The sequence below is a fragment of the Sturnira hondurensis genome, unplaced genomic scaffold, assembly GCF_014824575.4.
Source record: "Sturnira hondurensis isolate 20B ecotype Veracruz unplaced genomic scaffold, ASM1482457v3 Scaffold0006413, whole genome shotgun sequence".
Classification (NCBI taxonomy): domain Eukaryota; kingdom Metazoa; phylum Chordata; class Mammalia; order Chiroptera; family Phyllostomidae; genus Sturnira; species Sturnira hondurensis.
In genome coordinates this window covers 5,511,272-5,535,743 of record NW_028079044.1, presented here as the reverse complement: position 1 = coordinate 5,535,743, position 24,472 = coordinate 5,511,272, and the positions used below count along the sequence as shown (strand labels likewise).

The window sequence follows — 24,472 nt, the reverse complement described above, 5'->3', positions numbered from 1 at the left end:
GCCAATTCAAAACAAGTGTAAACAAAGGTCTCAAGACTTCCTAAGACTGTTTGCTGTGATTCCACTGGGAAAGACTATCATTTTATCTATTAACTCTTCCTACGCATTTCTACTTATGAAACCACGCTTATGTAAATGGAAAGCAGGGGCTGGAAATTTCAAATGGGTTTCTCCAAGGGTGCCCTCTCGACCTCCTGCTTGTTTCCCGGTATTCGCCCTCTCAAATTCAGCCCAGGTCGATGAATTTCACCTCATTAACTTGCCCTTTAGGCAAGAGCACGGAAGCCCGCTGATTCCCAATCCACCCCAAATATGACCTGAGGTTGAAAGAAGTCAGTGATGGTGCTTCAAGGGAAACGTCAAGGTCACACAGACACTTCCAATCTGTGTGACCAGGCTGCAAACATCTGATGCCTTTTCCTCCCTTCAATGCTAAAGGGCCACCTGGTATTCACTGCAACAGAAAATGCGACGCCACACAGCTACCTTTAGATCCCATTACTCTCCTCCGTGCAATCTTGGGATGTGAATGCCTCTTGAAAGTGAGCATCCCATTCAAATGGATTATTAATGCCCGAAAGCCACTTGAAGAGGCACTCCCATCTTCAGCCTGTCTGGGTCCAGGCAAGTTCCCCCGAGACCTAGTAATCAATGGCTATGGAAAGCGACAGACCCTACACACTGCATACTTGAGGGGCTTTCCTTCTCAAGGTTTAGCTGCTGGAGCTCTTATTTTATTCACAGTAAAGTAACAGTTTAATGGACAGGAAAAATTGCTTTTGTCACAAACGATGGAACACAACTGTTATTAGAGCCGTATTTCTTTTAACACACAGCCATGCATTTGCATAAAAGGCATTTGTGAAGATCTGAGTTGAGTCCTTAGCAATCGACCTGACTCTACCCCCACCCAAGGGCCCCACAGCTTCACCCAGATAATCTTCATTCCGTTTCTGCCTCCAAGGGAATTTAGTCTAAGAACCAGAGAGGACCAAGTTACACCGTTGTTCTCTGGCTAAGAAATACGACGTGCTCAGGAACTCACACATGTGAAGCCAGCCAGATACTTTTCCCCAGCTAAGCTTGTGGAGAGACCACGATTTTCTGGCCAACTTTAGTTTTCCAAGTTTGTTTATGCTCGTACCAAGGGAGCATAAAGTAGTATGAGAACCACCAGATTAACACCACATGTTAAAACTCAGAGTTTGAAATCAGGATTATTGCTCTTGGCATATTAAGGCATGAGTTTAAGGAAGTGGAAAGGTAGGTATTTTAAGGTCTTCAGTGAATAGGAACTCAGTATGTATTTTTTCTATCTCTGCTTCTTACCTGGGTCACCAGCTCCAGTTTCTTTCAGTTCTTTCCTTCCATTGGAAAGAATGGACATTTCTTTGACTAGTTAAAATATTAAAATGCTTTTAAGGTTACATACTATTCTTAGATAATGGACATGTTCTGCACTGTTGAATATGGCGGCCACCATCACAAGTGGCTACTGAGAACTTAAAATACAGCTGGAAGAACTACACTCTGCATTTAATTTCATTTTAATTAACTTAAAATGAAACAGCACATGTGGCTAGTGTCTGCCACAGTGGACAGCATGGCTCCAGACTACAATCTTCCAGATTCTAATAATCTGGTCACGCTACGTGGTAACTTGTAGATTGGAACGCTGGCATGGAACCATACCGCCTCACCTGAAAAATCACAGGACGTAAATTTCTGGACTCAGTTTTACCCCAGGGGTTCCACTGCCAGACGCTAGCCGCCTCTGGCTAGAGACCAGCATGAGAGAGGCTGAAGGGAGACATACCTCCTGACAATCTTGCAGGAATTTCTGGAGATCCCTGTTGTCCTTCAGTCTCATCAGAAGTTCACTGGCTGACTCACGATTCTTCCTATGCCTATTACAATGATAAAAAGAACACTTTTTAAAAACAGGAATTAGAGAATCTTGAGACACAGACTTCACAATCCAGCCTCTTTCCTGGGTTTCTACACATGCTGAAAATAGTTCTTAACTATGCCAAGGTGACAAAATAGACAAGGGAACTCGGCATTTTCCAAATGAGTGAGGGAGGCACAGTGCAGCAGAGAGCAAAGCACCTGTCTAAGCCACACAACAGGCCGAGGAAGCAGTCAGATGAGCTATACGAATGCAGTGCTTCCTAATCTGGGGGTAGGGGGCACCGAAACCTGAGCTTGCAGTGTGCACAAATCTCTATTCCAGGTACTGAGAAAAGACTAGAAACTTATCTTCTGTAAACTTGTAACTAACTGGGTGACAGGACATGCACGTGGCTAAGAAAATATAGATAACTAATGTTTCCTGGTAAACAGATTTCCAGCTTGAGAAACCCTCACTGAAACCAGTAATAAGCCAGGAGTGAAAGCTTTTAGACCTGTGAGATTATCTACCCACTCAATCCCACTCTATTAACAGATAAGTGAATTCACTGGCACACTTCCGTCACACACCCAGTGGCTCAGTGTCTGCACCAGAGACTGTGAAGAGCTGTGTAAATGAGGAGCGGTGAACGGGGCACAGCTCCCCAGCAACAGGGAGGAGCTGTCCCACACTCAGAATCACTCGGCAGAGCCAGAAAATACAGCTCCCCCAATCTTCTGCGCAATCCAAGCTGGCCGGCCTCAAGGTAGAGCACTAAGAGAGGCAAAGAAACCGAGTGCAGATGGGCAGGTCTGAGTTTTTCATTCTGATTCTCGAAGCAATGTCTTCTTGGTCCTGTGCCGGGGCAAGCTCTCCCGAGGCCCACCAGTTCCCACGGCGGGATGGGAAGGAACACAAACTCTGACTCTACACAGGGACAATAAAGAACAGCACGCCGAGCGCCAACTGCTGACTGCCTCGTACAGAACCCTCCTTGGGGAGGAGCAAGAGGGTCCTCAGAGCAGTGCCACGTGTCCCACGGGCCCCTCACAAGTGCCAGCAAGCACGTGGTGGTGGCAGCACTGCCGCTATCGTCGCCTGGGGAACTAGAGGAAAGTGGCCTTGGCTTCTGCAGGCACCAGCGACTCAGAACAACAGGAAAACAGGAATGGAAGCAACACTGTCAGGTGTATGCCGGATACGTGTAATGACTGATGTATTGTTTTAATAGTTCAAAGGGGCTCCACAGCTTCAGAAAAAGGAATCTTAATATGCCTATAGCACTTAGGCAAAATGCAAAAATGGAGAAGTACTTCGGATCAAGTGCTAAATGAAAAGAGCACGTGCATAATTCAATGATATAAAACTCTAAGGCACAGATTAGAAGGTGAAAAGTAAAATGGCATGTGCTAGGGATGAAATTAAAGAGAGTTCCCTCCACCCCAAATTTTAGACGTTCTGTTGCTTTTATAACAACAATAAATAAACAAAGGCCACTCTTCTTTACTTCATTGCTATTCTTTCTCAAAACCAAAAATTAAAAATAAAAAAAATTTAATGTTGGTGAATTTCAGCTAAAGGAATTAGTCATCGAAAAATGTGGAAGGGGAAGGAATGTCAAAGGTCTTCAAGTGCCCTACCCTCAAATTCCAGTTACTATTTGTAGGAGGTTTTAAGATAATAAAGCAAATTGTCTGGAAGAAGTCATTTGAGTCGGAGTTAGTGACAAAGCGCAAGACTCCAAAGCCCTGAGTGAAAGACCTCCCTCCCTTCCACAGCATCCCACGGAAGCGCCGTGATGGCAGGAAGTCACAGACACTGGCAGGTCAACAGCACAGGGACATAAAGACAACTTCAAATACTGCGAAGATTCACTAAGGGAGCAAGACGACTAGGCAGAACCCTAAAAGCATGTCTTAGATAACAAGTCTCGCGTGTGCCTGCCAGGTACCTGGCTGGGCAATCTTTCTCTTATACTGCAACCATGAAGAAAAATAAAGCTAAACAGGGACTCAGGGTCCCGAGTCTGAACGACACAGATCTACGGGAGGGCAAGATGACGATGGCCTCTGAGTGATGTGCTCTGCAGACCGCACAGTGCTAGGCAAGCGGCGGAGACTGCTGTCGGGTCAGAAAACCCTCGAGAGAAGCGGGTGTGGCTCCACTGTTTACCTTCGGCAACCAAAATCGTTCACGGGAAGTGAAACTCAGGAAGGTCTTTCAAAGCTGGATGGTGGATTTAATTACAGGGAAGGGCCTGCTGTAAAACTTGGCTGCAGCTTCCCCACCGTCCTTAAGAGTGCTCTTTGTATGGGGGCAACGCTGAATCTCTTGCTTCATTTCCATCGCTCACCCCCCAACCCCATCGTGTGACTCCAAAGCTCCCCTCATCAAAAGAGGCAGATGCTGGGTTAAACTCTGGTTCTTGAGAAAGAACCACAGGTGCCTGAGTAAATGGGGCTGGGAATTCTTAAGTGTTTTGTCCCCTGTGAGACAGGGTCTGGCTTACGAAGCTGGATACTATTCCTTGCTCTCCCAGGATTTCCCTGTGGTGGTAATTTGGGGCCAGGAAGCGCAGCCAGGGCAGGCGGACAGCAGGCCCCTTCTCACCCAGTCACGAGCACTTGAAAGGCCACTTGTGCCCCACCCACAGCTGTTAAGACTCAGGGTTTTGTTCTGAAGCTTTCACAAACTCAGTGGTAACCAACAAGATTTCCAAAATGTAAATACATCATAATGATTTTGCACTCAGAATGTTTCTGGACAGGGGATTAGATCCGAAAGTTTAGGTATTTCCTTGGCATGTACCCGTATAGCACCTGGAACTCAGATCTGTCTATTTTTATAACAGACAAGTATCCTCTGGGGCCAGTTTCAGATCTGAGGCCCCTGGGGACAGTGAAGTGAAACCAGAATTCAGTTAACACCAGCTGAAGAAAATACGAAAACAAGAGTCCTCTGGTGCGCAAATCGATGGCAATCCCCCTCCCCCATCTCTTTTACGCTTCTTATACATAGCAGAGGATCCTCTTTCCATTTCCCTTTAAAACCTGAAATCTTAAGGATGCTCTGGAACTCCACAAGGCCAGCCTCTCAGTCAAGGTCAAAAGGAAGATTAAGCCACATCTGAAGGCTGCTGAAATGCTCTCACCTTCGGGGATCTCTGGTTTTGACAATATCACCTGTTTCCAACAACCCCCTGTAGCCACAGCTGCAGCACCAGAGGACAAACAAACACACCGTGGAAGCTGTGAGGCAGCTGTCAGCCAGCCTGCACGCATGTGCCCCTAAGAGCCAAGCCCACCTTCAGGAACGAACTATGTGCACCTAACACGGAAGAGTATGGGGTATTCACAAAACAATCAGTGATTTAACATTAGGAAAAAGGGAAATTCCTTTTCTCTAGGTAAAAAACGCCTTGGCCAAGCCTTGCTTCTCACATTCATTTAAGACAGATTTGGTGGAAGGATTTTTTTTTGCTTTTTTGTTGCTGTTTTAAAAGCAGCAGCCACAAAGCTATAATTAATCTATGTTACACCCTATTCCATAGCTGCACCTTTAGAACAAACACGCGATCTAGGCTCTGAAGCTGTGCAAAAGACAGACTGCCAGGAACTTTACAGAAAAAAGTAATTCCCCTTTCCACCCCAAATCGTCACACATTAATCTGGCCCAAGGTTCCAGGGTCCCAAGAGACCCGTTTATGGGAAGCGAGAAAGTGTCCTCAGCAAGTTCTCCTGCTCACTGCACTTGGAGGCCAGAGGAGAGGTCTGGAGGGAAAGTTTGTTTCTCGATGACATCAGTCTCACAATAAGTCCTTAAATGCAGCTCAATCTGGGACCAGAGAAGAGCAACTGGAACAGAGGCTAGTGACCTGATGGATGAGCCAGATGACGCTGGAAGTGGCCAGCCCAGAACCAGCCCACGCTGGGGCATCCAAACCTGGACCGGCTCTGACCCCAACCCCCTTCAGTAATAACGAAGGTGGCGTGAGAACTGGGGGTGAAAGCCCAACAGAGCACACTGTCCTTTGATCAGGAAAAAAAATATTTCAGAACTGGAGACAGACGGATGGACAAACAAAGCAAAACAGCGTCCAATGTCAGAGATGCCTTGGCCAACGAGGGACAGGTCTTTTCTCTCATCATGAAAAAGATCCTATTACAGCATTACGCAAGCCAATTTTCTAAGAAAGGTCTGATAAGGTTCCTTTGTGGCTCTGCCAGGTACTTGGGACAAGCAAACCTCACCCACCCTCCCTACCCCCTCTTGACAGGCTCCAGAGGAGTCTGTGCAGACGCAGAATGTGGGCTTGGCCGGGGAAGTGTCCGGCTCCCGGGGTCCCAGCAGGCGGTGTGCTTGTGCCAACTTCGGGATGGCATGGCTTACACCCGATTGCTACTCAGCATTACTGTCTCCATGTCTTTGGGCAAAGATGAGTTTGGGGTCTCAGGCTTGATTTCTTTGGTGGATACTAGTGCGTGTCTCACAACAACAACCACAATTTCAGGCAGCCATTTGTTGCACACGGATTTTCTGGGATAGGTAGATTAAATTCTGCTAGGTGGCCACAACCTGTCCATTGGACTTCTGGCCTGTGACAAAGATGCTCAAGAGTCCCAGGGTGCAAGCCTCCCTTAAGAACCTCAGATCACTGTACCTGTCATCAATGGAGTCCACCTTCTCCTGGATGCGATCGGAGTTGATGTTCCCGTCGCTCACCAGCCTCCGGCCCGTCTCCACGACAGCATTGATCTTCTCCTCGTTGGCATCCATAGTGGTCATGAAGTCCTCTTGTTTTTTAATAGCTGCTTCAGCTCCTTCCAAGGTGGTAGGCATTTCGGTATGGGCCAAAACATATTCCTTATTTTAAAAGAGAGAAGAAGAAAGTCACAGAAGAACGAGACCTCGTGAAGTGCCTCACTTTCAGCATAACGAAAACCCTCTTTCCTACGTCCCACATTTCCATGCAACATACTCCACCAGACTTGCTTCATTACTCATTACTCTGGCAAGTAATCTACTGAATCTGGTAAAAGAAAAAGTTGGGAGGGGGAAAAGACCCCGTGGGACACCGTAAGTGACTGAGTTTTCCTAAGTGGTTTAAATGCTCTACGTTCTGTCCCAGAGTGAGTGAGGAAAAGGAAGCAAAGCTTTGTGTACCAGCCGCAAGGGGCCTCCCTCTCATGTGGCCCCAAGGACAAGGGCAACACCCACCCTCCGCATGTCTCGCCCAGCAGGTAACACCCTGCTGCTGCTGACTATCCTCAGCCAGTGTTCCTTCTCTAACCTTTGCATTGTGTGAAATCCTCGACTCTTTCAGCACAAGGAAGACAACTGTTCATTCAAAAATAATTTTAAAACGCCAATTTAGTGAGGTCCTATGAGGACATACTAGGAACATAAGAAGTCCTCAGTAGTAGTTAAAACAGAACCACACTTTTCAAGGCAGGACAGCTCCTGTGGAAATTGTCCATTCCCGTCCTCTACGCTGTGATGGGACTCCATGCCTTAGAGGAGTCCGGGGAAAAAATGTCTGTAAACCATCCTTCTAATTTCATACAGGTGGGTTTAAACCAGCAGCTTGGACCAAAATGTTGTGAAGGGCAACCAGGTCTAACAACAAGCATTACCTGGTTGTTAAGGAAGGCTTCGGCTTGCTTGGTGTCCCGAAGGAACTGCTGGTAGGCGTGGGACTGGGAGAGGAGATTTTGCCTGTTTTCCCACATTTTGTGGAGCTCGTTCCATCCGGTGTCCAAGGCCTGCAGCCGCTGCCGCAGAAACATGTACTGGGCATCGGTCTGCCCCTGGGTGACCATCTCACCCATGTCCCTCATCTTCTGGTAGTCCTCCTCGTAGTTGTCAATCTCGTTTTTGATGTTCTCGTGCTGTGTGAGAAGCTTCTCTGCCTCAGTCAGGGTGTTGGGCATGTCTTCGGACGCGATGGCCGTCTGGGTCCTGGAGAGCCAGGACTGGAAGTCGTCCAGGTCCCGAAGGAACTGCTGCAGCTTGCTGGCCTCGCCCAGGGAGGCCTCGCGGTTCTTCAGGGTGGTTTTCATCTCCTCCCACACGTCGCTGATCTCGGCCAGCCGAGACAGGATGGCCTGGGCCTGGTCGGGGTGCTCGGACTCCAGCTTCTCCGCCTCCTTCTGCAGGTCACTCAGCTTCGCCTCGATGGCCACCAAGTCCCGCTCCATGCCGGTCAGCTTGCGCTGCAGGGCCATGACGCCGGCCAGGTCATTGCCCAGGTCCTGGGTGGATTCGATAACCTTGGTCTTTTCCCGAATCCAGGATTTGGTCTCATTGCACTCGAGGTGGTAGTTCTGTATGCTCAGGGCAGAGAGAAGGGCGTCCTTCTTCCTGTCGACCAGTTCTCTGAACTGACTCCACCTGTGGGGGCAGGGGCGGCAGAGAGCGCAGTGTGAGGAGGAAGCTGGCAGCTCACGGCTGAGCAATGAAATTAACGGTCGTGGTCAAAGGTGCACTTTTCCCCTCCACCTCTGCTCTGACTACATCCTTTTGGGAAAATCATCTCATTCAGTATATGGACATCAAGTGTTACTGAAATAACTCAGGGATGTAATATAATCTGGAAAAAGTCTGACAGGAAGAGGGACTAGTTAAAGAGCTCCAACACAAACCGTGACAACATATCTGTCCCCCAAAGAGTCAATTAATTCACGTCTGCCATGCACATCTACTCAACTCTGAGCTGCACCTAATTAACATTTCCCAAACCTAGTACCTGACAGTAACCTTCAGAACCGAGGCCATCCTGCCACCGCAACCTATTCAAATGTGTTTACTCAACAGAAAGATTAAAGCAAGCCAAGGGTCTACCTTGACAACCAGGACTTTCCTTGGCCAATTATGTCTCACACATGCCTAAATCCCGTTTCAGAAATCATTTTATTAACAGGGACAGTATAGGAGCCACTCTGATGTGTCACTAAGGCCCTAACTTCTGATGTGGCCAGGGGCAGGTGCCAGGCTGCTAGGAATGACATCATCCCAAAAGACAGTTCTTGCAAAATGTGGGTATGTCGAAAGCCACACCTTCAGCACCACAGTGCCATGACCTCAGAACCAGAATGCCAGTGACTCCTATGCAGGGGATTCCTGAGAGCAGGGCACAGCAAAGGACCTCACCCTCCTGGGCACCACACAGAGAAGCCACACAACGCTGGCCTCACGCTTACCTCGTGTTGAGTTTGTCCTGCTGGGCTTTGATTTCCTTCTCACTTGGGTGGCCACTGTGCATCAGCTGCCGTGCAATCTGGTTCACCACTGCGACCCGGGAAGCCTGGTTGTTCATTTCCGGTTCTAGGCTCTCAAATCTGAAAGGGCAATTCAACGGGGCAATCACCACCTTGGTCACGACTGGTAACGAGAGGCCGGCTGGCGCCCCTGCCCGCTGGCACCCGGCCCCACACCTCACCTGTGCTGGATGACCTCCAGGTCCTCCAGCTTTTCTGGGATCTGCATGTTGTTGAGCCACTGCTCCTTCTCATCAATCCAGAGCTCACAGGCGTCGGCCTCACTGAACATCTTGTACAGGGCCAGGGTGTCCTGCAGCGCCTGCTTCCTCAGCCGTGTCAGTTCGGCGACCTCCTTGTACCGCTCCTCCATGCCCGACAGCCTGCCCCTGACCTCCGGGGACTCCGCGTGCTCCCGTGGGAGGGCGCCGGCCTGCTCGTGCAGCGTGTCGAGGGTGGGCCTGTAGCTGGCGATCTCCTCCGCCACGTCTTTGTGTTTCTTGACCAGAGACTGGGTGGAGTACTCGTCGTGGCCCACGTCGTTGCTGGAGACGATCTTGAGGATGTCCAGCATCCACGCGTCGATGTCGTCGGCATCCGCCTGGAACTGGTGCAGCAGCAAGGCCTCCTCCAGGCGCTTCTTGCGAATGGCCGAGAGCTGCTCCAGGTTGGCCCACTGCTCCCGGATATAGACAATCCGCTCTCGGATCTTCTCTGACCCGAAGTGCTCCTCCGCGATCATGTCCTCACCTTCTTTGATGGCCTGCTCAAAGTGGCCACTGCGGCCGCTCATCTCGTCCTCGAAGGCCCGGTGCTTGCTGAGCAGGCGCATGACGCTGGTCAGGTCTTTCCCGTAGTCGTCGGAGGACAGGATCTTCTCCTTCTCCCGTATCCAGCCCTCCTCTTCTGCCATCTCCCAGAAGAACTTCCAGAGGCGACGAGACTCTTCCAGGCGGGCCCGGCGCTCAGCCGCCAGCTGGCAAAGCTCTTGGTAACAGAACTCCATGTGGGCCACGCGGTCTCGGATCACCTGGGGGTCGCAGGGCTTGTAGCCTGTTGAACACCAAAGAGAGGATGAGTGTGTGACAGAATTTAGCACAGGTTCCTGCCCATTTGCTACACCCCGTGTCCTTACTACCAGATGACCAGTTCTATTCTAAGTGCAGGGCCATGTTACGAGGCCACAGAGGACCTTCTGGGATCTCAACTGGAAGAGGAGAGAGGGGCAATGATAAGTATTATTATTTTTTTGCCCTAAGTGTTATTGTTTTGGGATCACTTATAAACAAAACAAAACAGCATGTAAGCTGTAAGAAAAAGGCAGCTACATCTAACTGTATACAATATAAGAAAGGAAGCCCAGCCTTCTCAACACCCTTTACAGAAAGACATGCACTGACAGGTGGAAAAGCCAGGAGCTACCTGAGCCCACACACCAGGCTGCCAGTGGACAGCCAGACTGCCGAACACCAAGCCATTCAGAACCAAGCGGCACTTGAGTATTTAAGGAAAAGACATGCGCACTTGGGAAAAGCCTGATAGAGTCAGAGAGCTCAGGAGGCCTCCCCACGGAATCTCATGTACCCACAACGGGAAGGCAGAAAAACCCACTGGGAACCTTCATTGGCACAGGAACTTCAAAGCACACACAACTTAACTTCTCTACTTCTACCAAGACAGAGCTCTGCTGACTGGGAGGGAATGTCTGGAATGGTCCACCTTACCTTCCCCATCAGTTGCAAACTTCTGGGCAGAGGCGTTGACACCTCTCACCCGCTCTGCCTGGATGCCAATGTCAGCTTCCACCAAGGCATGCTTCTGCAACAGGTCTTCCACACCCAGCAAGTGTTTGCCATAGTCTTGAGACAGTAACAGCACCTGTGCACGAGAGGCAGCAGAAAGGACATCTGTGAACACAGGCCTGACTTCAGCATCTTATAACCAGACAAGCTGAGAGTCAGCAACCAAGCTGCACCCTCCCCGGAGCCAGCTGTCCAGCCCCTATCTTCAGGGGAAGAAGACGACAAGCAAACCAGAAGGCAGCAAACCGAACCTGAAAGCCTGCAATGGGAGAGGCACTAAGGATCATCTACCTTATAATACGTAAGTCCATTTCACACTAAAAAGTACAGAAAAGGAAAAACGAGGGGAGAGGAGGAACCAGTATGGAACAAAACTGCCTTGTTCTGTCCCCACTGATTGCCTTCAGCTGGGGAACTGCATGGGCGAGCTCTCCATGGCCTGCATGGGCCACAAGTGGGCACATGCCTTCAGCAGAACAGCAGGTCTCCTCCTGGGTGGGGGGAAGCTTGAAGTCTATGCTCAGCACTGTCAGTGGGAGGGGAGGCACAAGCCAGCTGCCTCCACTGATTAGCACACACGTCCCACACTCCCCCTCACTGTCCCCGGGCGAGGTGCCTGCTAAGTGCAATCCCACTTAAATATGAAGGAAGGAGGCCCCAGGAGACCAGACTGCTCTGGCTGCCTGGTTCCAACCTGCACCCCATCACACTGCCTGCCACTCTCCCACCTGCCCACACCACCTTCACGGGCCCTGCCCCACACCAGGGCCACTCACATGCACATCCATGAGACAGAAAGTTAGGTCAACTCTAAAGAAATTAAAAATGCGGAACACCCCAATTGGACTGATTCCTACCATGGAATATATACAAATTAGAACTGAATCACAGCAGCAGATCTCTGGCTACAAAACTGGTCTTCCTGACAACTTCTCCACACTTCGCATCGCATTTAACTTGTGAGCTAACAACCTCCCTGTGGGTGACATGGTCCTTTTCTGGCTTTGCAGAATGGGCAGTTAGACTAGGGGCACAGCGTACACTGGGAGGTTACGGGGGGGCCCCAGAAACGAGAGGCCTCTTTGGAGCAGCACCGGGCCCCTTTGAGCCAAGCCGACCTTCATTTCGTCCATCCAGTCCATGATGTACAGCATCTCCTGGAAAATCTTCTGCAGCCCCAGGTTCATCTCGAGACGCTGCCTTCGGGCCCGGAGCAGTTCCAGCAGGTATTCCCAGAGCCGGATGACGTTGTCTTTCCTTGCCGTGATGCGCTTGATGTCATGGTAGTTCTCCGCCTCGAGCTCCCTGGCCACGGCAACCACGGCCTGCACACGCTCCTCGTACGCGGCAATGTCTGTCTCAATGGCCTCGTGCTTTTTCGTGGCAGCCTCGACGGCAGGAAGGTCAAACCCAAAGTTGTCCTACAGAAACAAAAAGCCACCCACTGGGAACAAAGAAATGGAACGGATGTGGAATCCTGCACACACCTTGGTCTTTGGTGGTCTTAAAGCCAAACACTGCCCCCTGAGGTTCACCCCCTACCCCCTTGGGGCTGGTCTCTGCCTTCCACAGGACCCTCAAAACCTTGTGCTTGAGCTCAGACACCCCTCCTCCCCAAAGCAAATCAGCAGCTTCTCACTTTCCAAACGGCTCGACCTCGTATCTAGCACCTGACTTACTGAGACTAGAGCCAGGTGATAGCTTACATTAGGCCAAGCAAGAAAGAACACCATTTTTACTTATTTCACGACCAGTCTAACTGCCTTGAAGAACTGGTTGGTAAAAGACTGAGGAAAAGAGAAAAAAATTTTAAATTACATAAATGTGAACAGTTCACACACACTCACTAGCTCTAAACAAACTCCGCTTGAGCTGCTTCCAAATCTATAAAAAGTTATATAAATAGAAGGGGCAGTGTATTAGGAACTATAAACATCCTCTTTCTGGAAGTGGGCAGATGATCTGACAGTTACTTCCGAATACAGAATGTGGCCCCTGGGTACAGCCTGCATTACTAGAGGACCCCAGGAGTGGTTTCTCGAATAATGTCTAGAGCAGAACCTGAGACACCAGGCGCTGGTTCTCGCTCAGCCAAGTCTCTCTCATAGCTGCCTTGCGGTCGAATCTGCGGGCGAGCTGTTCCAGTTTCTCCTGTCTTATGAGCTCGTTCCGCAGGGCCAGTTCTCTCTCGTGTTCCGCTTTTTCCAGTCTTTCCCAGGCCTATAGGAGAGCGAAAGAACAGTTTCCTGTAATGTTCAAGGAACTTTTGTTCACTATAGTCGACAGCTAGTATTTCTCAAAAAGAATCAAGAACTTAGAAGGGAAGTCCCGTTCCCACCCTCATGAACTCTTAGGTCTTGAGAAAAAAAGTTTTCTCGGTTTAGCCTCATGGGAACACTCTCCCCTGTTGAAATCTAAAGATCCTGTGTTGTGCTTGGAAAACAAACCAGCGTAGAGATGGAGCGATATAACTAAATTATAAATCTCTTCAAGGGAAAGAAAACAAAGTAATTATTTTCAACAGCTCTGATCATGTAAAAAAGATAAATGATTTTTTCTCAGAAAAAGCTAATGTCTCTCTCTTTCACTCCATGCTGAACCACTTGTTTTTAATTCATATATCTGAGTGTTTTGTTTTTTCTTAAAATCCTTACTGATTGACTGTACACATCAGATTCATTTCTAGGAACTATATCTGACACTATACGACATTTTAAAAAATTCCATGTAAAAGAATATAAATGGGTACAACCGACCAAAGTTCTAGATTTTTCAAATTTGTACTTGGAAATACTGCCCACTATGAAATCCCTTAATTGCAGGTATAACAGGCATAAAAATGGAAATTGTTCAAAGCTTTCTCAGATAGGAGACAAAATCCCAAGCCCCAAACAGCAGGGGTGTCCAACCTGCAGCCCCTAGGCCACATGCAGCCCCGGATGGCTGGGAATGCAGCCCAACACAAATACAAAAGTTTACTTAAAACATTGTGAGATTTTTTTTGTGATTATGTGTTGCAACGTATTTAATATGTGGGCCAAGATAACTCTTCTTGCAGTGTGGTCCAGAGACGCCAAGAGGCTGGGCACCCTTAGATTTCAGATACATGGTATTAAGGTTTTGCGTTCTCCCTTCTGCTATTTGAAGATGCTTGAGTCAATTGCCTCTGACAGATGAGAGTAACAAGGTAAACAGGCAGTACCCAAGCTGGTTTAATAAACTCTAACACTGTCCCCAAAACTTCAATAGACCAGCCTGCAGCAAGTACTACCATGGCCCTCTGCAGTACCCAAGCCACAGCTGCCCCTTAAAATCCAGCAGGCAGGGATGGACCATCTTAGTCTGTCCTCTAGGCAGTCGAGACCCAGTGACAGGGTAAGAGGCCTCTGGGAGGATGGGGCCCAGAAGGACCAGACGGATCAGTTTTACCTTGTTAATATCAGAGATGAGCTTCCCTTCTCGGGGCATGTAGACCTTCTGGTTGTTGGCCCTCATCTTGCTCTGAATGGTAAAAAGCAGCACTTCCAAGTTCCCCTTCTCGGTAAACCTAAGCACAGAAAAAGAACCACCGTAAAAACACTGTTTATTGTATTTTGTTCCTTCAAGAAGAAGCATTAATTTGCTTCTGGCAAAATGACACATTTCACACAGCCACGCCATTTAAAAGCCATTTATCTTTGGTCTGATTTACGTGAAACGCATGTTAGAGAAGCTGCACTGTGTTAGTTTTGGGGCATTGCAAACTCGAATGTGCCCGACTATGGAATTTTTTTGTGGTTGGTTGGTGGTTGTTCCTAAGATTAATATTTGAGGGCACACAATAGCATTCTTTTATTATCACCTCATTCATCGTAAGTCCTGAGCGATGGACTTTACTCAGAGAGCACGGCTGGAGGTGTTATCGACAAGAATAATGTCCAGTGAGCACCGAATGTAACTTTCAGTGAGTTTCAGAGAGGCATTCACAACAAGGCACTCACACCTGAGTGGAGTTGCACAAAAAGGAACAACAACGTTTAAACTACAATGAGATAGGATCCACAATACTCATTCCACAATTATGAAATTTTTAAAGGTGTGAAAATCAAATCTTTGGGAACACCCAAACTATTTATTGTCTGTCTCTCTACAACACAACATGGATATTTACGTGTTTTGCTACAGGTGTTATCAGTGGGCCCGATTCTGGGCTGCTGCCTTAGACCAGCTGGAGTCCTAGCCCACGGCATTCACACAACTGCTATTTTGCTATAATTTTTTAAAAAATGAAATTTTGAAATCTATTAGGCACAAGAGTTTTGGGGAAGGGATTAGGGACCTGCGCAATTTCTTCAGATTCTCATCGATCAGGGACACACCTATTATGGGAAGGGGCTCACAGAAGGCACGATGTGTAAGAAAGCTCAGCAACACAAATCAGATGAAAAGGGGCAAGACAAGCTGCCAGGGAGAGGTGTTCCTTATGCGATGAGGTCATGCAAGCCAGAAAGCAGGGGTCTGAGGCCGTAATGGTCTCCCTCCCCATATTAACGGGAAGGCAGTCCATCTTACTTGGGTGGTTTCTCCACAGTGCGGTAAGTGTTGAATGCCTGAAGCTGCTGTTGAACCCCAACCAGCGAATTGGCAAATTTGCGATTATTCAAAATAATGATGGTTTGTTCAATCCACTCCAGAAGGTCAGAGGCCAGTGATTCATACTTCTCAATCATTTTTTCTGTCTCAATAGCATTGTCAAGCACCTGTGAACAGGGGTTAGAGAAAGGGAAAGGACCGTGTCACAGGGACCCTGGCAACCCTCCACGAGCACAGGCACACTGCAGGACGGTTCTCCCGCTAGGGCACGAGCATTTTCAGCTTGAGGAACCGTGTTAACAGGCACTCAGACTGGGCCGTTATTTGTGAGCAGGGGTGACAGCTTAACTCAACTGGAATTGGGTTTGGAGCCTCCTAACCCCCGGCAAAGGGTTTAAGAGTCTGAATGACTCCTGCTGCCGAAGCCCCAAAACCCCTAGAGAAAGAAAAAGGCTCTATTTTGCTTGGTCCTGTCCCAGGAATGCCCATGCATTTTCCATCCCTATTACACCGAGAAGACAAAGTCATCTGGTCTGAGGTGTTGTGAAATACATGGCGGGAAGGCGAGAAAGAGAAAGATAATGAATGCTGAGGCCCTTTTAACTGTGGGGAGTAGTTCATGCCCTCGGCATTAGCCGGCTCAGATTTCCAACACCCAACTTCCTGGTGGGGTTGAGGGGAGGTGTGTTTCTGGTCTGAGACCCACCTCACATCCCTTCCTGAGTATTTCAGCCGCCACTCCTGCCTCTGTGACCCTTTGGGACGAAGAGGGTTCTGCCTACTTCCCTGCCATCCATTTGGAGTCCACCCCAAAGCACTACTGGCTAAATTTCTGAGTTCAGGGGAGAGCAAGGGCTCGGAGGCCATCTGTTAAGAAGTGAACCTTAATTACATCTCGCAACTTAGGAAGTTGGTGTGAACTCACCTTTCCAATTCTCTTTCCTTCAACGGCCAAGGCCTTCATCTTAGAGAAGTAGTGGTAATACGTCACCACGTAAGTGATAATGGACTTCTCGTCAGGGTGGTCCACACTGATATCTGTAATGCAGAGAAGACTTCGGTCAGTGGTGCGCTCACGGGGCTGCCACCCGGGCAGCAGGAACCCTCTGGACCAACGGGCAAACACTGAACAGGTCAGCGTCTTCACTTTCTGTACCTGAGAGTCACACCATCACTACACCAATTATAAGGCAGATGAGGATGAAACCATCTCACTGTCTGTTCGTTGTATTAATATTCATAAAGGCCTCCTATTACTGTGATTAGGACATAAAATCTTAACATGACCCCTTCTCTCAAGGATCCCAGGCCACCAAGACAAAAAATACATGCAAAACCACTACAGAGAGATGCAGAACATAGTTAAGAATTCAGCCAGAATTCTTAGCAATATAGCTACTACCCAGACACACCATGCTTGCCTCCCTGCGCACCCCCACCAAATGGGTTCCTGCTTATTGAGTCCTCATTTCTGCCAACAGCACCAAAATTTCTCCCAGTCACTCAGTCTTTGGATATCTCCTCGTTATCCATATCCAATTAGTCGCTGAGACTGAGGTCTGGGTGATTCCATTTATAGAATCCTTTCTGTCCCTTGTGGTTCAGACTCTTTGTGTCACATAACCAGACCTGAAGCCACATTTTCCTCACTGGGTTTCCCTAATACCTAGTTGATCTTCCAGAAGCACAGTTGGGAGCATCCTTCCTCATAGCTCAAAATTACCTGCAAGTGCCCTCAGTCTGAAAAATAAAGTATAAGCCCCTTAGTCTTCCAGAATTTGCCATAACCTTCCTTCCATCCATTGAATATTTATCAGGCTTCCAGTAAGTGCCAAGCACTATTCTAGACGTTTCTAATTCTATAGCTTATTAAATCTTCTCAGGCACTATATATCAACACCAAACTGGACCCTTCACCATTCCCCATACAGACCCTGCAATTCCCTTCCCTTTACTCACAACCCTCCTCTGCCTAAGACAGCCTTCCTCACTCCATCACCTTCTTCCTATCTGTCAAGGTCCAACTGAAAAGTCATCCCTCCAACACACCATTTCTGGTCCCTACTGTCTTTCTCCTTTTCCCCAAAGGACTTTGTTTATATGGACACACGGTCTACTTTCTGCCAGGTACTGTAATTATTTATGAACATTTCATTTGTCTTGCAAGACGAAGTTTCTGAGGCTGGGAACCCTGCCACCGTAAGCCCTGTGCTCCTCCACCTCCCAAATGTCTAGTGTGCTGTTTTGCACAAACCGGGTGGTCAGTAAGTACTGAGGGAGGGAGCAAATGAGTGAAGACTGCAATGAGTAAGCCTTCTCAGTTTGGCACTGCTGGGTGACCCACTGGACCCAGAACACATCAAGAAGAGAACACACAGGGTAACTCTCGACTGATCAGGCCCTTTCTGACATGCATTCACATGTGCACCCTCACTTCTGTCCTCCTGGCAGTGAACCCTGTTCGAGGCAGGGCTGTTTCTCTTATTTTAAGGATGTAAACGCAGGGACGCAGGGCTGGAAAGCCCCCTGCCCAGGCAGCCACTGACGGTGGGGGCCAGAAACACAGCTACTGTTCCCACCCAGGGCTGCCTGTGGCCCGCTCCTGCATCTGCTCAGCCCCTTCCACGTGTGCCCCAAGGAGAGAGCAAGTTGGAGGAAGACCAGAGAAGAATGTCAGTCTTGTGTGCAATCCAATAAACGCAAAATGCTGACATAACTAAGAAGGAGTGAGCAGCAGAACCTTCTTTCAACTTGTCTATTAACTAACTATGGCTCTCTAGGGCAACTAATAATCAAGATGAAACCCACGGGATAAGTGACATCGCATCAACTGCCATTTTTAATTCCTTGTCTCACGATCCAGGGAACACCCCCCACTTTTTATACAGGGTAGTGATTAGAAAGATTAACTACTGAGCAAGTTATTAAAAAGATTTGTCACAGTGATTGAAAAAAAATCAAAGGTTCTTTATAAAAGAGCTAGCACTAAGGAAGAATGCCTTCCCATAGGAAGGTAGGGGTTAAGTATGAAGATGTATCATAGCCCAAGGAATTTTAGTTTTCTGTTTATACTGAGAAATCATTTACTGGGTTAACACAAAGATAATTTTATCTCAGCTTCCTGCAGTGAACATATCAGCGAATCTGATGCATTGGAAAAAAGCAAGAAGCCAGCCTGTCAGACTCATGACCTCAATCTGCCCTTGGGGAGTTAAACTTCCTGTTCTGTATTTATAAGAACTTTAAACTTTCACTCGCATACAGTTTTCTCTCTTTAACATTTGCTCACAGTGAAGAGGTTCTAAAAAGCTGCAACATTACCCCCAAAATCCTTTTATGTTCCTCAAAACTGGACAAGGTGCCTCTAAGAACTCATCTCACAAGAAGCCTTGAATTCGCACCTTGTTAGGTAAGGGAGCTCCGAGCGGGGAACTGCCCCCACACAGAGGAACTCCCTACCACCTGCGGTTAGTCTTTGGTGCCCCGGTGCAGGGCCTCAGAGAGCAGAAAGAGATCAAGTCCACGCAGAGAACGTGATCCCGTGCCTCACCGCAGCAAGCCATAAGTGTTACACCCTCTTCCACCCACATGCTTCCCCCTTTCTCCTGGTGCAGCTTCGTCATTTATGCTCTTGCTCACAAGCAAACACTGTGCAGCCTTCTGGCGAGGCCCCTGCTCTCAACCTCCACCTGCTCCATGGCGTGCTGCTTGCTGTCTTGTGGTGAAAGCCAGACAACCACTATTCAATGACAGCCTATGGCAGGTGCTCTTCCCTGAGTGCCGTGCTTAGGAACTTTCAATGACTCCACGATGCCTACTGAACAACTCCCCCCAAATTTAACCTGTTGGGCTCCTACCCACCTTTCCACTGGTAATTCCTATGATCACTCTAAACACCATTCCCAGTGAACTGTCAGCCTCCAAAATAGCCCTCCTCGCCCCTTGCTCACACGTGTCCCTCTGCTTGGCATGCTATTTCCTTCAGAATGTGTTTAAATCATACTCATCTCTTGAGGCCTTTTCAAATGTAATGCTTTGCACAAATCCTCATGTCATTCTCACACCAAAATTAAGCTCCTCTTCCTTGGGTAATTCCCAAAGCATGTTGTACAAATAAAACAAATACAAGGCAGATCTTTGTTAACCTGCCAGCACTGCAGGCACTGAAGGCCCCACCTGCTATCCCGAGGCCTTACCTTCAGGGTCCAACAGTTTTGTGAGGCCAAGGTGCTGCTCTGCCAGGTTAAATGCATTCTGCAGATTGTAGTGTGCATTGGATTTCTTGAGTTTGTCAAAATCTATCAGGTCGGGCCTATGTGGAACAATGGAACACAACAAGAACAGTGGCTTGAAAACACGTCCTGTGGCCAACTGGACACAAGTATTACTCCCCAAAGTGTTAAAGTCACCATTTAGCAGCGTAAAGCTCTTATGCTATCTAATCATCAATGAATGAAGCCTGATTTTTGAATAAACACTCCATAGTTTATTAAGAGAACTGAGGATAACGGGAGAAGTTTACTTTGTTGTGGAGACTTTACACATTCTCTCACGTGGAATGCGGAAATTCCCGCTGTGGCGCGACATCTAAGGCAATGGATACGAGGATCGAAGGTCACCCAGATCTGCTCTAGAAGAACGCAAACCTGCTCCCCCAGAACAGTTTACCGGTGTTTGTGTATCAGTGCGTTGAAGGCCATGCCGTCCCTCCAGCTGGTGGTGAAATTGTGAATGTTGACGTTGGGGTACCTGGCAAAGGGGAAGCACAAGGGAAAACGACAGGATTACCGCCCTGAAAAACATCCCCGTGTTTGAAACCTAGCCCCAATCAATCAGCCATTTCACACTGCACTGATCACTAAGAACTTTGTATCTGTGGTTGAGTAGAGGTTCACATCTAGCTTGAGCCCTTTTATGGTTTCTACACTTATCATTGACCGATCGTGGCCATTACCATCACACTCGTCTTCCAAGCAGTCCCCGCAGTAACCCTCCAATTACCCTGGTGCACAATCGGTTCTCAGCAAGGACCTGTGAGCCCCAGCAAGTTCAGTGAGCAGCAAAAAAGATGCAGTTCCCTAAAAATATCTTCACTGAAATTTCGATGAAAGAATAAAAGGGAGGAAAACTGAGGCAGGTAACGTACAAAAAGCACCCTTATAGTTACTGCCCAGAGCTCCCGAGCAGCAGAAATGAAAGGAGCAGAAAACCCACCAATGGTTATTGTTATTTTAATATCATGGATGTGACTCCTAAATATGGTTTCAGGGCTTTAAAATTCAAGATATTCGGCTCTCTGGAGCTTCCTTAATAAAGAGAGGGAAAGCGACTGAGGCACTGAGAGGTCCAGCACGTAAGTCAGAACTCCTTCCACTCTGAGAGCCGACCGAAAGGTCAGCCTATCCACTGCTTGCGGGTTAACGAGGCTCCGCAATGGAAGTGGTGGCAGAGTTACTTGTCAACACCGTGGAAGTGATGACTACAGTGGTCTCAGTCCTGGGAGGTGCGGCCCGGGTCCGCTGAGTTCACACTCACCCAGCCGTCTTCATCTGGCACCACAGCAGCAATGCATCCTTGGCAGACTTCTTCTCTTTGTTGTCTTCAGTCTCCACACTGATATCCTGGATCTAAGATTTACAAAGACATAGTAGACCAACAGATGGGTCCGCTGCCAAATGACAGCCACAGAAGAACTGGTCTTATATACACAAAGAGTAAACTTTAGATCAAGGCCCAGCCCTGCAGACCCTCTCCTCTGAGTGGCAACAAAAACTGCTTTCTGAAGCCAGGGTTCACCTCAGAGAAACACCAACCGGAACTAAGACAGAGATAAGATGGAAGTAAAGACAAGTTACCTCCTTGACTTCCCAGAACCTATTAGGGGTCATTTCTACCCTCAAGCTAGCCCGTCTTTCCAACTACAAGCTAGCACAGTGATTCATATGGTGCACCTTGCATGTCATCAGACTCCAGAAAACTATTGTTCAGCTTTTCACAACCAAACATTTTTCACACCAGGGTGTGTCCTTCAAAGGTGAGGATTGTGTGCACCGGTCCCTGCACACTGACTGACCTACACCGTCAGAGGAAGCCTGCGCTTTAATGCTCTGCTTCCATGGTCCGTGCTGCAGTCTGAACGTCCGTGTCCCCTCCACATTCTTATGTTGAAATCATAACCCTCAAAGGTATTAGAAGATGGGTCGCCTTTGGGAGGTATTTAAGTCATGCAAGTGGAACCCTTGTGAATGGATTACTGCCTCATAAAAAAGACCAGTGACCCTTAGAGCCTTCCACCACAAGAGGACATGGAGTTCCGGGTCTGGAATAGGGCCCTTGCCCGACCATGTTGGCATCCTGATCTCAGACTTCACTGTGAGAAATAAATTTCAGTTGTTTCTAAGCTATCCAGTCCACGGTGTCTTGTCATAGCAGCCCCAACGGTCAAGACAGTCTGGATTCACTAGCCACTCACAGGCTGCGTGTTTTCAACCTTGTACACAGAACCTGACTGACTGGCACCAGAGTCAGGCTGCCTGGGTCTGAATCCAGTCTCCAGCAGCTACTGTGTGTCCTGGGGCGAGGCCCTCGGCCCGCCACCTGAGAAAAGGCCACTCTAACAGCGGTTGCAGCTCTGTCCCACTGTGTGCTTACATAAGAAACACGTCCTGAGCTCACAGTAGGAAGCCTATAAACGCCAGCTCTTTGGATTAGGGCTGCCCAGCAGTTATGTAATTCTTCAACAAATGCTCAAAACACCTTTTTGTCTTTAGTGTCTTGCCCATAATAATAAAGTGTGGGATGGGAGCTGGAGGTGGGGGGAGAATGGAGTTGGCCTAGGAGTCCATCCATCATCTTTTGGCTTTAACCATTCCAAGGAGAATAAAACATGTAAATACAAGATTAAAAAGCTAAAAACCTTCAACAAGAAAAACACCTAGATACTGAAATAACTATACTTCTAAAAAAATTCTCCATTGTTAACTGTGATGAGTATGAGGAGTCTGAGTCTGCATGAACTCCCAGCTCTATTATCAGGATCCTTAGTTCACGTGCAGAAAGTAAGTGTGAATGAAAGAGTACGAACCCACACCTACGGGGTCGGACATACACACTTAACAGGAAAGGCAGAGGGAACGTTGTACATTAACCTGTAAACTTCCTTATGTTTCTATGTGAAGGGAATCTGTTTCCAGACTTGTTAGTTTGGAAACACAGTCTATCCTTCTGAAATGAAGAGTTGTCTATTTAGACCAGGCAAACTCAAAGACTTTTGTTCCAGCTCCCCACAGCATCTTTCAGTCTCTTCTAAGGGGGCAGCAGCATAACAGCTGTATGTCACCATGAGTATTTCATGGACAGACAGGCCAGGCCACATCCTGGGAGCTCTGGGGACAGAGAAAGGGAGGGACATGCACACACACACATATACACGGAACATAAGACAAGGATGTATATTCAAGAGCTGGGAAAGAGATCTTTGTAAATGCGTGGGGAAGCTTCTGAAGGAGTTAGAATGCAAGCTAGGTCAGGCCGATGCGCAATCTGTTTGTGGAATGGGTGATGACTTAATCAGGCTGGGTCATGTCAGACACCAACAATGCAGGCCATGCAGTGACATCAACAGCCTATATTTCTTGCCTCAAAGGAAAAGAGAGAAAGTACCTATCAGCATTTACAAGTTCAAGTACAGAAAAAGGCAAGCTGTCAGGAAGCTAATTAGGCAATGACTCAACCCAATTCATGCTGAGAATCCTGGAAAGGGCCATGTCTGCCAGCTCACAAGCGTGGGCACTGGCCTGGTGTGGAGCGAGGCCACCATCAGCATGCCCTGCCCCGCTCTCTGACGACTGCAGGCCGAAAGCAATCAAACCGGAACTATTTCACTCCACGAAGCCGAGGGGAGGCTCAAGGAGCGTCCTGCTAATTTCACCTCTGTTGGCCTAAATCCAAGAGCCAGGGTTATGAGTTTAATGACATTCACCCATTTTTAATTCATTCAGAAACTAAATGACAGAAACCCACATAAGAGCTCTGTTTGAAAATGAAGTTGTTGACTGTTGTAATTAATTCCATTACTGATGTCATCTTCAACAAGGGTTCCCTCCTTAGAGGTACTTAATTAGAATCACCAGGGCAGGGGCAGGGACTCTGAATTAGTAAAAAGCTTTCCTCGGGAGTCAGATGGTCAGCCAGGCTGGGGAACCACCCACGCAGGGAGCTTCTCCTATGGCTCAGCCCCCACCCTCCTCCCACTGACACACCCAGCACACTTACCGCAAACCCAATCCCAGGGGAAATGAGAAGGAAAAGGCGATCTCACTTTTAGTAAGAATACAAAGACAGCTACAATCTGATTTGGTTTTGCCCTTTTTTGGTGAGATTTTCATTTGCCCAGAAAAATCAATCAGACAATTTTATCAAAGGGGCAGAACAGGAAGGAAGGGCGCAGAGAACACAGCCACCCAGAGACAGGCCTGTTAGGACATTTGTTTGCAGAGTAACCTGACACTAGGGTAAGAAGTGTTTCCTGCATTTCAATGTTTAATTGAAAAGCAGGAGCATGAAACATTCTCCTGGAGGAAGAGCCAGTCCCAAGACACCACCGAGCTCTTTCCCAAGGGGTGAGAAGTGCAGGCCGCAGCCCTGCCTGTCTGGGCCCTGTGATCCTCAGCCCGGCTCCTCCCTTTCCTCACCAAGTGAAGGAAACGGACGAGACGACCTTCAGAGTGCCTGCTGGCTCAGAGCACTTGTCTACTTCAAGCCTTCCTGCCTCTCACTGCAACAAACCCACAGCCCCATTACCAATTCACACAGGTCTGAGGCTTTTTGCACATTTCCCCTTGAACACTGTTACCTCACATCCAAAGGCCAATGAGAAGGTAAGAACAGAGCCCACACACGTGTCATGATCTTAAACAGCTTCTCCTAAAAATACTGATACTTGCCACAAT

The 24,472-nt window shown here is 48.1% G+C and overlaps 1 protein-coding gene across 3 annotated transcripts in view; it reads right to left on the bottom strand.

Annotated features, from left to right (window-relative positions):
- Positions 1-24,472, bottom strand: part of SPTBN1 (spectrin beta, non-erythrocytic 1) — a 195,023-nt gene that overhangs the window by 28,432 nt on the left and 142,119 nt on the right. For all 3 annotated transcript variants that reach the window (XM_037047913.1, XM_037047915.1, XM_037047914.1), the window contains 14 exons: positions 21,057-21,148; positions 20,190-20,270; positions 19,718-19,833; positions 16,447-16,559; positions 15,501-15,688; positions 14,379-14,496; positions 13,011-13,169; positions 12,068-12,370; positions 10,872-11,025; positions 9,330-10,200; positions 9,091-9,228; positions 7,525-8,281; positions 6,552-6,754; positions 1,817-1,907 (listed from right to left, as the gene is read on the bottom strand). In XM_037047913.1, the coding sequence (XP_036903808.1) occupies positions 1,817-1,907; positions 6,552-6,754; positions 7,525-8,281; positions 9,091-9,228; positions 9,330-10,200; positions 10,872-11,025; positions 12,068-12,370; positions 13,011-13,169; positions 14,379-14,496; positions 15,501-15,688; positions 16,447-16,559; positions 19,718-19,833; positions 20,190-20,270; positions 21,057-21,148 (3,384 nt within the window). The remainder of the gene's footprint in view (positions 1-1,816; positions 1,908-6,551; positions 6,755-7,524; positions 8,282-9,090; positions 9,229-9,329; positions 10,201-10,871; positions 11,026-12,067; positions 12,371-13,010; positions 13,170-14,378; positions 14,497-15,500; positions 15,689-16,446; positions 16,560-19,717; positions 19,834-20,189; positions 20,271-21,056; positions 21,149-24,472) is intronic.